Source organism: Cynoglossus semilaevis, chromosome 17 (genome assembly GCF_000523025.1).
Source record: "Cynoglossus semilaevis isolate Cse_v1.0 chromosome 17, Cse_v1.0, whole genome shotgun sequence".
Lineage (NCBI taxonomy): Eukaryota > Metazoa > Chordata > Actinopteri > Pleuronectiformes > Cynoglossidae > Cynoglossus > Cynoglossus semilaevis.
Genome location: NC_024323.1, coordinates 2,221,625 through 2,236,532, shown reverse-complemented (window position 1 = coordinate 2,236,532; position 14,908 = coordinate 2,221,625). Strand labels below are relative to the sequence as shown.

At 44.0% G+C, this 14,908-nt stretch overlaps 2 protein-coding genes across 10 annotated transcripts in view; one reads left to right on the top strand and one right to left on the bottom strand.

Annotated features, from left to right (window-relative positions):
- On the top strand, positions 1–6,141 carry gosr2 (golgi SNAP receptor complex member 2). Its single transcript, XM_008329253.2, has 6 exons — positions 1–174; positions 428–492; positions 2,085–2,193; positions 2,598–2,730; positions 2,830–2,970; positions 3,702–6,141. Exons 1-6 carry the CDS (start codon positions 146–148, stop codon positions 3,861–3,863), a joined length of 639 nt encoding a protein of 212 aa, XP_008327475.1. The 5' UTR covers positions 1–145; the 3' UTR covers positions 3,864–6,141.
- gpatch8 (G patch domain containing 8) overlaps positions 4,822–14,908 on the bottom strand; it is a 24,784-nt gene continuing 14,697 nt past the window's right edge. For all 9 annotated transcript variants that reach the window (XM_008329254.3, XM_025064833.1, XM_025064836.1 and 6 more), the window contains 5 exons: positions 12,365–12,432; positions 11,852–11,938; positions 11,398–11,541; positions 11,177–11,307; positions 4,822–10,984 (listed from right to left, as the gene is read on the bottom strand). In XM_008329254.3, the coding sequence (XP_008327476.1) occupies positions 7,144–10,984; positions 11,177–11,307; positions 11,398–11,541; positions 11,852–11,938; positions 12,365–12,432 (4,271 nt within the window). In that variant the 3' untranslated portion in view covers positions 4,822–7,143. The remainder of the gene's footprint in view (positions 10,985–11,176; positions 11,308–11,397; positions 11,542–11,851; positions 11,939–12,364; positions 12,433–14,908) is intronic.

The window sequence follows — 14,908 nt, the reverse complement described above, 5'->3', positions numbered from 1 at the left end:
GTACACAAACCTTCAGCTGATGACGTGTACACCTAAGCACCGTTAGCCATCCTGCTAGCTCAGCCAGCTGTCAGAATAAAGGCGTTCTACATAAAATAAACATTGCCAAGAGGAGAGTTGGAAAGGTTTATTGGATGAAAGAAAAATGGAGACACTTTATCATCAGACAAACAAGTGAGTTCGTCTATATTGTGTGACAATAGAGTTGTAAGAGACTTGTAGCTGCCAGGCTATCCTGTACAACTTAAACTTAGATTGAGTAAAGTCTAGAATACAATATGTATGTTTTGTTTGTTGTTAGAGGAGTATTCTTTCTCGTTAATGCTCGTGGAGTATTCCGTTCGATAAACAAATGGAACGTGTGTGTGTTATGGTGAAACGTGGAAGCTTTCATTCGCTAATTTGATTCTGTTTGTTATAATTAAAGGCAAATCCATGAGATTCAGTCTATGATGGGGAACCTGGAGAGAACAGACCGACAGTCCGTTCACTGTGAGTATTAATTATATCAGCCATAGTAGTAACTACCAGTAGTGGCAATGTTAAATATACATTTTCACAACGTAAAACCATAGAACTAGCCACAAGCACAACCATATGTTGATTGTGTCTCTTTATACAGGACTTTTTAATACAAAAAAAAAAAAGACGTACCTTAAATAAATGTCAATTTCAGTACTCTTCTTATGCTCTTTTAAATGTAAACGCTGTCATTTGTCACTGCTAACTCTTGGTATTTACGCTCACATATGGCCCTGCACTGTATACTAGAATAAGACAGTGATGCCTTTAGAGTCTTAGCAAAAAGGGTGATTTTAAGTCCATCATTAACTATATAAGAGAAGCCAACTGAATTGTGTGATTCAGTTTAAGATGGACGTCCAATTCTCATGCATTTATATTTATATCACTAATTAAATTAACAGCATTGACTGTTAATTACCCGTCAACAATTGTTCATTCAATGCAAGGAAACCGCGTGAAAAACAAACATGGACGTAATGGGCTGCTCGTGATTAAATGGTGGGTCCAGCTCACTCTTCGTACGTTACTGTTGTCAGATCGGTGCTAATGGCACCACTTCAACTCAGTACTTGGTCATTGTTATGGCTGTCTGTTTGCCTCCCTTTCAGACATAATGACTGTAGGGGGGGCTGCTGTGTCCTGCGGTCGGTGCCTGCCTGAGCAGCTCATGGCCAGGCTGGTGCCAGGACAGGAAGCAGTGGGTTGGGTGCAGTGACAGAAGATGGGAGGGCTTCTTCAAGATAATGGTGGGAGCCGGCGCGGTGTAGACAACACTGCCCCCTCTGCTTTTTTTTTTTCCCAGATGATGACATCAGCTTTAACACCGGTGGGCGTGGTGGAACCCACTAATCTTGTAGGGTTATTAATGAAAGAGGGTGAAAACCACCCTGCATGGCTGCGTATGTACAGCAACAAACAGAGTGATGTCAGCTGCAGTGACTCATGGGCTTGAGCACACGTGTAATTTGATTTCAGTGTGAGTCAAGGCTTTCAAAGGCACTGAAGAGGGATGTGTAAGAAACTGATAAAACTAAATAGAATGTGTCAGAGGTGAAGTAATGCCAAGAACGGAGTAAAACGACGTGTGTAGTTACATACACTAATACTTAACAAGTACTAACTTTATAGATCTTTAAAAATTGAACAGAAATTTGTTGAGTAAATGAAAACACGTCTTAAAGTTTTAAATAATTGAAACTTTTTTACTCTAACTCTGGGCTCTATTTGGATGAATACTGAGCTACATTTTGGTGCCAGTGTGCTAGCTAGTGTTAACTTGTTTTTTCTAATGCTAGTTTTCCAATGTTTCTGGTCAATTTAACCTGTATTTATTTGTTTTATTTACATTTTGTTTCACAGTGACACCAAAAAACGCCGCCCTTGGAATCGATAATGTGAAAATTAATATTTATAATATTAAGCTTTTCATCATGGCTTTTCTGGATTTACCGTATTTAAGAATATGCCATTTTTGCTGGCTAAAAATGTTAATCCTGTTTGTAAAAATTGTACTGTATATAATAGTATTTTTCTTGTCTCGTCTTGTCCTCGTACCCTAGTGCTGGAGAATGAGCTGCAGCACAGAATCGACCAGACTTTTAACCACTTAGAACGCCTCGAAATTCTGGCCAGCAAGGAGCCACCGAACCGCCGTCAGAACGCCAAAGTGTGAGTTCCCCGCTTGACGACTGACGGTGACCCTAAAGCCCCGCAGGTGGTGGGGCGAGTAATATCTGATAAAAGGAGGGCGTAGAAGCTGTGACAGATGGGCCCGTCCTGCCCTCTGGCAGCGCTGCTTTATGAAAACATTTCCTCAGAAACCCCGTCATCGCCAGCATTGCTGCAGCGTTCGGCAAAGATTAATTTCCGAGCTGGGTATTCACGTTAGGGGACGCAGCACTGACGGGACATGGGACGAGGAGACAGTGATTAGCCAGGCTAATAATTAAATGTAGAGTAATGAGTGATGTCACCGTTGACCTATCGACCTATTAAAAAAAAAACCTATTAGTTTGTGTAATTAATTTAAATGAACTGTCCTGTACCTAACTGTAGTCTCGTCTTTCATACAGACGAGTGGACCAACTCAAATACGATGTCCAACACATTCGGAGCGCCCTGCAAAACTTCCAGCACCGACGCTACACACAGGAGGCTCAGGAGAGAGAAAGAGAGGAGCTGCTGAGCAGAACCTTCACCACCAATGAAAGTCACACGAACCCCGAAGCTCAGAAAGCAGACTGGACTGACTGAAGTGAAGCTGAAGAATGTAGTGAATTGACGTTGTTTGTTCTCCCCGTGTAGGACGCAGACACCTCCATCCCCATCGACGAGACCCTACAGTTTAACTCCAGTTTGCACAACGCGCACAGAGGCATGGACGACCTGCTGGGCAGCGGCAGCAGCATTCTCAACGGAATCCGAGAACAGAGATCCACGCTAAAGGTGTGTACGTGAACAAGCGCGCTGAAATGTCCGTGTGTCATACATTTAGTTCGGGCACCTTGGGGTCCGGACACTTAAATAAAATCGGTATTTAGCTAGTTCTTTTTCTTGCAGCTGATTCTGGGAGCTGTTAGAGGGACAGGATGTAAAATGCAGGGATGTACCAATCCAAATTTTATTGTCACAATAGTTTGGTGTTGCCGTTGCCTAGGCGACCGTGTATCGGATCGGACGTTTTTTTATTTATGTTCAATCCTAGTATCAGATCGTGCCATCCCTCCTTGGTGTGTCCCATGTTTACATCCTAATAGGCCACATATACAGTACATGCTGATCAAGCACGTTAGCCTTATCGGTGTGAGCAGCACCAGCACCTAACATTAGGCCACCAGAATAAGCGTTTGTAAAGTAGGTGTGGTACAGGATGAAAGTTTCCTCCACTGACCCAGATTTTTTGCGTGTCAAAATTGATCACAATAGCCTAATTGGGCACATGCTGAGCTCTAGAATGAGTGCGTGTTTCCAGGGAGGAGATGCTCTTCCTGGTTTCGCCCGAGGCCGCGTCTTATCAGGGTGTGTCCGCTAATCAGTACACTCTGCACACGTCGTCCAGCCATGAGAAACTTGTTCTGACAGAATGACACGTCAGGGAAGGCGTCGCCCATGGGCAGTTCTGGAAATTTTTTTTTTTTTTATCATCATGTGAACGTCGCTGTTTGGTTTCTCCACAGGGGACCCATAAGAAGATGCTGGATGTGGCCAACATGCTGGGCTTGTCGAACACAGTGATGAGACTGATAGAGAAGCGAGCTACCCAAGATAAGTTCATCATGATCGGAGGCATGCTGTTGACCTGCGTTGTCATCTTCCTGGTCATCAGATACCTGGGCTGAACAGCAGTCTGTGGGTCACTAACGGACAGTTCCGCAACACAACGTCCCTCATGATATGAAACCTAAATTCGTAAGATCGGTTAAAGATGAGTAATTTATTAAGTGACGCCATCAGGGCAGTCATTTCTTACACTTTCAGTTTCAGGAGGAACCTGAACCTTCCTCTCTCAAACAGTACTCATCACTTTAATGTGCTTTCGCCATAACAGAAGCTTTTTAGTTCTCTTTTATAAGTTGCAATCAGTATTGACCTTCATTCTGCCTGGATTAAGTTTTAAACAATGAAAGCCAATAGTATAATATAGAAACAAGAATAATGTTTTTTGTTTTTTTTTCATTTTTGGATTATGTTCATAGTTCAGTCATCTGGACTCCACAGATGCAGGACTTTTTCTCTCATCAGACTTGATGATGTCACTAACATGTGCCTGAAAACAGTCATTATGTAATTGTTGTATGTTTTACTCATGGTGTATACCTGTGTCTAGTCTCACTATGTGAGTTTTTCAAATTCTCTTAATAAAAAGTTAATATTATAACCGGTGTGTTCTCAACCTAACTGAAGATGAAAACGATCCCACTCAAGTCTATTGGATATGAAGAGCAGCGTCCAGCGTTTCTGATTCAACACTGACCCCTGCTGGGGGAACGGTGTCATTGTATGCCTGTATCTATCAATACTAATAGGTGTAATAATATTTACGACTGACAACCCCTTTTTGGAGGGTAACCTTATAGGGCTTGACACGTCACTTAAGCAGCCAAGGCAGACATCCTACAGTAAGATACAGCAAATCAGATGCAGTTGCAATAATCAACCAGAAGATGGCAAATGTATTCCAGCTTCTTATATCGTCTTTATTTGTGCTACAGTGAGGAAATGTCCTTTTTACATGTGTGATTTCTTCCTCTGTGAATAAGAATAGCACTTTTGTAGAAATACAGTCGGTCAAGGTACGTTCGGTGGATTTTTTTTTTTTTAAAGCAATGGCTGTGAATATGCTTAAGTGGAAGACAAGAGGGCTTTGACAATAATCGTCTCTACCATAGGGAGCGTTGCAGAAAGTTTGAGCACTACATTATACGAAGAAGAAGGCGTTATGCTCTTCAACATTGATATTTGCCAAATAGGAGTTTGATTAATTGCAGAGTAGATAATCTCTATAACTTATGATGAACAATAGACATGTTTGTAAAGTGACAGAACGCAGAAATATATATAATTTATAAAAAATAACAAAATTATAGTGGTAGAGAGTGTTAGCATGGCAAACTAAGAAACCGACTACATAAAAATATTTTTGTTCCAGTTGTTATTTTTGTTTTAATTTTAAGGATTGTTGTTCTTAAAAATGCTACCGGCTATGCTAATGGAATTAGTACCAATCCCTTTGCACTGGAGCCAACATTCCCAGCATTCACCTGCAGAGGGCTGGGTACGAACATTCAAACTTACATTTGTATCTGTGGTTTAGAATTAATTTAATAACGCATGTTTTTGAAATTTGGGAGGAAGTAGAAATATCTGAAAAAACCCAACACACCAACCACACGCACAGATGAAGAACAAGCAAACAAACATACTGAAAGACCATTAGTTGCCACTGGGGATTAGATCAATTAACTTCTTCCTGTGAGCCCACAGCATTTGTTCACCATGTGGCCACTATCCCTCAACTCTTTCAGCAGACAAATGACAATCATTTAAACAACTCGCATAAATACATAGCTGCCTGAGAACTGTGAGCCACAGAGACTTTCAAGAAAATCATTTTTAATTTTATTACCATTCAACTCACAAATCGATAGTGGTGGAGTTGCTTTCTTCCTCCAGTCACTTGTCAGGTTTAGTTAATATAGTTTAACAGGAACTCTGATGGAATCCCTAAAATACATCTCTGGCTTTTCTGATTTTCCCATAGTGTTAAGGTTCTTTTTACAGCACTATCACCATGAAACCAAACCTGGACAGTCACTCTGGACAGTCCATTCTCTCAACCACATTTTCCGGTACCATTGCTCAGTTCATAAGCAATGGTATGAGAACAGAAACCGCAAAAACAAATTAAACTACATACAGTAAGGTTCGGAGTCATCTTCCTAGAAAACTCTCATACACAAACCAAAACAAACAGACACCAGGATGCACACAAGCATTTCCGACAACCTCCATTCACACCTCGACTCTACTGTTCCTTATGATGACTCTCAGGTCAGCACACGGAGGCCAAATACAATCTTTTCCACCTGTGAGTTTGAACCAACGAAACCGACCTAACCGTTAGAAAAAGCGGTCAGTCAGGCTTGTTTTTTTGTTTGTTATTTTTTTACCGGTCACCATATTTATTTTTCATTCGACTATTTTTTTTTTTTAACCTGAAATTTTTACAATGTAAATATGTCATTCTACAGCAGCTTTATTTACAAAATTACACAAAAGGGAAAAAAAAGCTCCTGAAGAACGGTTTGGAAAATAATTTAAAACAAACAAAAGAAAAAAAAACAAACAGTTATTGCAGTATACTACAATCTTATTGTTACATGATGCAAAAGCATCAACTTGATATACAGAATTCAGTGCAATTCATTCAGGTGTACCCTCACCGAAGAGAATGCAAGCTCTGCCTCAGAACATCAGGAATAAAAACCGTCTATTCTAACTGGCGACAGAGGGAGCCCCCTAGGTGAAACTCTTTGTGTTGATTGGGACGTAGCTGTAATTTTACGCGATCATAACTACTCTTCACATTACACACACATATGTACAGTTACAAAAGGTCTTGCCGAAACACCAATCCAATAAACAGCGAAGTTAAGTCAGAAGAACAGAAAAGCATCAGTTTTAAAAACACGGCCTATATCTAAGAGTTGAAAAGTCCAAAGTAACACACAGTAACACCGTCACCACCAACTTCCCCTCTACTGAAAGGATTCAGCTTTAGGCTCTAGCCGTATTGTTTCAGCAGCTACCAAAAAGTGTAAATGAGAGATTCAGAGGTGAAGGGACGAAAAGTCTAGGAGCTCCTCTGTCTTTAAATTGATCTTATGGGTTAAAAAATATAGGAAAGACCATGGTAGATATCCCAGTGTCAACCTTAAAGCCACCACAGGCCGCACCACTTTATGGCTGAAAAACTGTGTAAGGCCTATTAAGTGGTGGTTTAACAAACTACCTGTCTCAAGGACTCTGATGTATCAAAGCCATCGTCTAAAACCCCAAAACTAGTCCGTTTTGGTGAAGTCTCTTCAACTAAGGCTGTGACGAACACTGCATTAGAACTCAAGAGCCATGGTTAGGTGGGTGCTGAAGGTCCTGTCCTGAAAAGATGGGGTGTAGTAGTGGGTGGAGCTGCAGAGCTGCTGCTGCCGCAGCCTGCGAGGGCCGGGGTGTGAAGAGCGTGGGGTACAGGGCTGCATGGGGGACGTGGTGCAGTGCCAAAGGGGTGTGGTGGAGGGCGGAAGCTGGTATGATGTGGATAGGCTGTCCAGATAAAAAGGCTGTGTGGTGGGCAGGAATGAGTCCTGCGTGTCCCAGCGAGTGTCCCAGAGAGGGACCGAGGGAGTGGCCGAGAGGAGACAGAGAGATGGGAGTAAAGTGATGCTGTGGAATGTGGTGCACCTGGGCCAACTGGGCGTGTGCAGGGTGTGGGTGGTGGTGATGATGAGCTGCCGGGTGCATGCCCATGGCCGCGGCAGCGTGGTGCTGCAGAATAGCGTGCTGCACCGTAGTGATCGATGTGCCGGACGCCATGGACACGGTTGGCTGCTGGATGTGGATCTGCTGCAGGGCCTGCGGGGGCGCCACCGGCGTCAAGTTGGCGGCCGCAGCAGCCGCGGCAGCCGCCGCCGCAGCAGACGGAAATGTCTTCACCTGTTTGGCTAAAAGCTGCTGCTGGATGTGCTGCTGCGCGGCCTGTTGCAGCTTGCTGTACTTCTCCACCTCCTCGGGCGTGAACGTAATGGGCTGACTCTCCAGGGGAGCCAGTCCGTCTTCCTCTGCCTCCATACCATCCTCCTCCATGTTGGGCGGCGGATACGCCGGGTACGGATGCATCTGAGGCTGCTGCTGCTGCATCTCTTGCATAAGGGGCTCCATCATGGGGTTCTGGGAAGGATCCTGCCCTGGCTCTCCTTGGTACTGAGCGATCATCATAGCAGGCTCCTGTTCGAACAGTGGTCTGGGCTCCTGTTGCACTTGGGTTTCTGTTGACGGGTGCTCCGTCTCTTCCTGAACCACTGTGGTCTGTGGGGATTCCTCGACCTTTTGAACGGGAGGTGCTGGAGGTGGTGGCGGAGGTGGGAACTCTCTTATAGGCTCTACCAGGATAACTTCTCTTTCAGCCTCAGAACCCTTACCATCTCCTGATTTATCCCCTTCATCAGGCCGGGTTAAGGGAATCACTGGTTTCTTCCCTGCCTGGAGCTTACCGAAAAGGGGGAGCATGCCTTTAGTGCCCAACGTTGGGGGCAGTTTGGGACCAAAGTACCCTTGCGGTGGATCTTTAATCTTGAAGCCAGACTTTGTTCCAGTAACAGAATCCTCTGAGCTTTTTTTAGACTGGACCTTCTCCAGAAGTTGACGTGCTGTGAGTGAATTCTTATGCTCTCCTGCATCTCTGTTGCAACCTGGCCTCAGGGTCTGAGAGCCCGAGGGGTGGCTGCTTCGGTTAAGGCTTCGTGACTTTGAGGACCGAGGGGACTGGGAGCGGTAAATCCGCGAGCGGTTGAAGTCTCTACGACGGGTGTCGCTGTCTGCTCGACTCCTGGCCGTTCGCCTGTGAGGCGAGCCTTTGGCTGAACTGGAGGAGCGGCTCGCGGAGCTGTGGCTTCGACTGTAGCTCCGCCGCCAAGATCTCGCACTGGTGCTGCGGCTCCAGCTGCTCGAGCTCCTGGAGCTGCTTCGGTGGTGCCGTCGGTGCCTCTTCCTGCGACTGTAGCTGCGAGAACGCGAGCGCGAGTCGTCCGAAGAGGAGGAGGAGTACTGATGTCTCCTGGACTGTCTCCGTCCTCTGCTTCCTCTCCTCTCGTACTCTGAATCAGAGGAGCGTTTGGAACGCCGTCTCCTGCGGCTCGCTGTGCTATAATCACTGTAGCTGTCCGAGTAGCTTCGGCTGCGGTGGCTGTAGGCACTGCTGCCCGCTGAGGAGCGCTCTGAGCTACTGGAGTATGACCGGCTGCGGGAGGTTTGGCCACGGTGGCGCCGACGGCTGCTGCCGCGCCTTTCTCCTCGTCCTGATGAGCGGCTGCAAGACCGCCTCGATTCCTCGCTGCGGTGTCTGCGCTGTTCTCGAGGACTTGACCTGTGGTGACGTGAGCGCTGAGTGTTGGAGCCTCTCTCTTCCTCACTTTCACTGCTCGGAGGTCTACCAGGACCCTGGCTCTTCTGCGCTGAGGTGGAACAGGAGGCACTTTGGGATGCGCTAGAGTCCGTCTTTTGTCGTTTGGCGCCACTTCGCTCCTCTGAGGCGTTCACCTTTTCGCTGCCTTTCCTGGCTCCTCCCTCATCTGCCTCAGACTTCGAAAGCACTTCCTTATTAGGCCGTTTCCTCTTCCCCATTTCCAATTCTGTACTTCCTGAAGCTCCACCACTTCCTGTGGTCAGTTGATCGGATGATGAAACAGCCTTGTCTTCTGACTTTGGTTTTGTTTTGCCTTCACCTGTCGCCTCATCTGGATCGGGAGCTTTGTTTTTGTTCTTTTTCCGTTTGTGTTTTTTTTTCTTTTTGGGTTTTTCGTGATTTGCGTCGGTTTCTCCTTCTCCATCTTCTGCCGTCACCTTTTCTTTTCCTTTGTGTTTTGAGTGCTTTGAGGACTTCTTATGTTTCTTCTTTTTCTTTTTTTTCTTAGTACTACTGCTGCTGGTCGTGGGTTTTTGCTCATCATCTGTCGGCACGGCTTCCCCCTTGACTGTTAGCTTATCTTTGTCAGTGCTGTTGATAGGTTTGGTACTGGTATCAACGTCAGGGGTGGAGGTTGCTACCTGTTTACCCTGGTCATCACATTCCTCAGGCTTTGGGGACTTTGTGGCTTTACCAGCGCGTCCTTTGTTGCGAGACAGTTTGAAGTCAAAGTAGAGAGGATTACAGCTGTAAGACAAGGAAGGCTGAGCTTTCGTGAATTCAAGAAGCTCAGAGGGCCACTGTAGGGTAGTGCTCTCATCTTTGCTGAGAACTGCAAAGAAGGGACCAGAGGGGATTTTAGGGCCTGAGTTGAAATCGACAGAATCCTCTGTAGTCTCTGCCTTTTTTGCAGGTGAAGTGGGTACCGTGGTGGAAACCGCGTCTGTTGCACATGAGGATGCGTCTTCTTTCTTTACCTCGGGTGATGAAGGAGTGGTTTCTTCAATGTCGGGGGTTGAAGTGACAATTTGTTGTTCCTGTTCGGTCTTGGAGTCTGTAACAGTCGTGTCTATATGCTCAGGACTGTCGTCGACCTTCTTCTCCTCCGGCCCGTCTTCCTCATCTTCCTCTTCTTTGCTTGGACACTGGTCAGTGGCTTTCATGAACAGCAAAAACTGGAAGTGTGGTTTTACCCTGCAGTGAGCGGGCGGTACATAATGATAGTACTGGGGCTCCTGTCCTGCATATCCTTCCTCCTTTTTCATCATCATCTTCAGTTTGTTAAGCGTGGACGCAAGAGTTCCCCCATCATCAGACTGCGTGACCTCCTCTGTCCCTGCCTCTTTACTGCCTTCTCCTTCTTCACTTACTACCGCTAACGCTCCCTTAGGACTGTCTATTCCAACAGGGGCCGTCTCCTCTTGACCTACGACCTTTTCTACTTCCTGGTTCTCCTCCTCTTCCATGGCTTCCTCACCGAGATCGGCGAACACGGCAGCTGCTGTCAGCTGCTTTACTGGAGCTTTTTTAGCAAAAGAGAAGGAAACACTGACTTTGGACGCACTGCTCGCGGTCGGGGACGAGGAGCTGTTTTTTCCCAGAGAGAAGCTAACAGCAGCGGCAGGCTTTGGGGAAGCTTGTCCAGTTTTGTCTATTAATGGTACTTCCGGTGTGGCATCGGTGAGAGCAAGGTGTTCAGGTGGCATGCTGTCCATGTCTTCTGCCTTCTCTCCATCCACTGCCACTGTGGTTGTTTTGAACATGGGCCCACTTCCTGGAGTACTAAAAAACAGAGTGTATATTTCATTAGATAAGTAACAGTGCCTACAGGAGGAGGGCTAAGGTAACTGTTGTTAGAGTAAGAATCAATTTAAATTTAAAAAACAGTTAAGAGCCATTTTTTGTGCAATTAATATTTTATAAAATGATCAATAAGTGATCAGTAAAGGTCCTGTCTTAACAGGTAAATCTTACCACTCCTGATTCTTTCTCTGCTCTGCCAGCTCGTGTAATCTGCGCAGCATCTTTTCCTGTTTCTTTCCGCCTTTCCGTGAGCGCGATGAAACATTTCGAGCAAATTCTCTCTGCTTCAGCTCTTTAAGCCTCTGCAATATAAGTGACAGCGAGGTTACCGGATTCCCGTTACATCACCTAAATCCCGCCTCAAAAGCGATAAAGTGGCATTTTAACTGTACCTGTTTGTGAGCGTGGTCGTAAGAATTAATGTGGTTGTCAAATTCTTGATGCTTGGTGTACTGTTTGTCACAGAGCTCACAGTAGAAGTTGGCTCTCAGGTCTTCCAGAGCTTTTGCAATTGCCTTTTCCTTTTCCATCTGGTCCTGTTATTAGTAAAAAAAATATGGAAATAAACAGTTAGAATTTTGAAATAAAAAAAAACACGTTTGTTTCATTTCATAACATGAGACTGTAAGCAGGGATCTCAAATTTACAGCCTGTTGTGACAAGATGTCAGTAATAATTTAATTATTGTCTTAAAATATGGGTTTTGATTTTTTTCTTCTTCAAATATCTAGGGTTTTGTTTTATCGAACAGTGAATGATGATGTGGCCCTCAATTGAAATGTTGGAAGCAACTAGAAAACAACTAGAGATTTACACCACGTCAACTAGAAGACTAATCAGCATTACCTTGTATTTTTGCCGCAGTTCCTCTGTATCCTCCTTCTCCACCTCCAGCACTCTTCTCTTTTCTGTGGCGTCCTCTGCATAATCAAGCTGAAAATAAATATAAAAAAAATTAAAAATATTTACAGTGTGGATCGACAGTGTATGCAACTCTATACATTTGTTTTTCTTCACATTGATCATTGGAGCGTAGAGACTATAAACTGTCAAAATTGCACTACATTTGGTCAATAACAAAAAAATGATTTTCTTCAGTAGTTTGTCCCAAATATGACGGTTAGATGCACAGTCTGACAAAAAAAAACATTTTATGCGGCTGGTTTACAGGTAAACAAATTTTCTTGCTCTCTTCTTCTAACTTTTCATGAGCAGCAGCGACAGCTGCCTCTTTAGCTGAGAATTGCATCCAAAAAGGCCAATTGACACTGGTAGGAAACAAGATATGTCCAAATACATACTACAATAAATAAATAAATAATACACAATATAATATAAAGCATTTAACTAAGCATTCACCTCCATCTCCATCCGGCCCATCCCCATGACATCATATTTGAGGATGATAGGCACAGGGTCGGTGCGTCCTAAGGGCATAGAGACAGGGAAAAAAGCACAGTTGAGTTTTTGAGACTGGAAAACGAGGGTAAGCTGGGAGACAGTCTGCTTTTAGAGCATAGAGTGCTGGGGTTAGAAATTGTTGCCTTTAAGTGCATAGAGACCAGAAAGCTACAGTGGACCAAAAACCAGCTATTCTCACAGCTTACTACAGCAACCAGGCACAGACCAATTAATCCCGCTGTCAAAATGACCTGGCTGCTGATTGAGTTTTAAATCGCTTTCAATTGACCTGCATGTGTATTTGTTGGGTTTGTAAGTCGAGGGCATCTGGGTTGATGTGAGGTTTTGTGTGAAAGAAGATTTTTTTTTGTCTCTATCATGTGCCTCTTCTGTACCTTTTCAGTGAAGTAATGCTGTCCACCGCCCCTCCTCCACCTGTTAAATGCTGCAGTGTTGTTAAACCAGACTGTGAAGTTTATCAAGGACACTGATGCTCTAGGGACTGTGGGTGGAGGTGCTGGTGTTGGTGTTCTTGCCAGCAGCAGCAGCTGCCTGAGCAGCTGAAATAACAATGTGCCACTGAGAGATTATCCACAAAGAGAACAGAGCATTATATTACAATCTTAGCACTAATGGTGGCATCATTGCCCCAACTTTTCTTTCCTATGGTTCTCCCCACCTCATTTGCCTCCCGCCGCCCTCACACCTGATGACTAAAGCTAAAAGAACAATTCATTTTGTCAACATAACCAGAGCTACGTAAGCTGTGAAAAGAGCTAGATTTGAAGGAAATTAACTGTAGGAAAAAAAAAAAAACGAAACCAAAAAAAAACAAAAATAAAACGAAGATATAAAATATATAAAATCAAAACTACTTTGGAGATTGACACAGAACTGCTTAATCCACTCATAATCAGCCAAACAAAGCAAAGATAAAGACAGAGTAAAAATTAAAATTAAAAAAAGACACAAGCACTGAACTACAGCAGAGTGATGTCACGGGCCAGGTTCGGCCATGGTGACAGTGCAAGGGATGGGGGATACTTACCTGGTAAAACATGGATATGTGTAGGAGGACAAGGAAGGGAAGGACGGACAGACAGACATACAGACAAGGAAATCTCAAACCAAAAGGCTTAAAGAAGAATTTGGACTAGTCTGCTGCTCCTGTTGCCAGCCAGATACAAGAATCCATTTTTACTGATAGTGATTATCAATTCAGTTTGGTTTCAGTTTTTTTTCCCTCTCACAGTCAAGTTAGGGTTTCAATGAATCAATTTTCAATTTATACCATTGGGCATATGGAAAAGGAATATGGTCAGAGTTTAACAGGTGTGGTACTCCTTCCGAGCAGGGTTAGTTTAAAATATGTACAAAGACTGTCACTTTTCATCCATAGTTTGGTTATCTGTTTGGATTGCAAGTTCAAAAGTTCAAAACTGCTAAGTTTGCCTCAGACAGTGTGAAGTAGTGACGGCAGGATCCAGTGGTTTGCTTTAAGTGTAAGTACACTGTAGGATTCATTTATGATCTTTAAAGGCCGGAAGTTACCGACTGACAAATTTGCATTGTCATGATGTGAGCAAGCTCGATAAGGAGTATCGCAGAGTAAACAAATATGACACGGGAATATTAAAATTTGCATATTTAGGATCTAATTGTGATACATGAGTGCTTAAAAATGGCATATTTTTTTACTGGAGATTTCTATGGATCCATAACGTTGACTGTTCTTAGCGTATAATTAGAGCCTTTTCATGTTGTGCTACGTACAAAAAGACTACGTTGCTTACGCACTTCAGCACACTGCTTTCGACTCATCAGCAGAAATGTGGAGAAAGAAAATGATTTTTCATATGCCTGGAAGACTTACTGTGTGTGTGCATGTGACACACAAGATCTCTCAAGAAGTGGGGATGTTTCACATAAAACTCATTTGAACTTGATTTTTCAACCAAAAAAAGTGACAGCCATAAAATGTTAATATATATAAATATATATATATACTGTATATTATTTAACACATTGTTTCATTCATATACTTTCCTGTACAAATTTAGCCATCATAGCCCAATGACATATTCATTCTGAAATCATAGATGCACGGGCACTGTAACATGGAGTGGCCTGGCTGGACTCTCAGTCCCACTGCAGTGTCTGTGATCCGCATGGCTCTGTAAATTAACGATAAGGGATCTCTGACTGCACAATAACGCAGGCTTAATTTAATCGGGGGATGTGAGAGGAAACGAATAGAGATTAGAGTAGAGATTGTAAGGCTGCGTGTGGTTATGCCATTTGCGCAACAACAGCATTAGAGAAGTAAAACCGGAAATTGGGTTATTCAGCCACTGCAGTGATCTGGTCTGAGTTAAGTCCTGAGCCAGGCCTGGAATTAAAATTTAATGAACAATTGAACGTCATCCCAAACTATCACCAATTGTTAAACACAGTGACAATACTTCCACATTACCCATTCCAGTGGAAAACAAAGGGACCAGA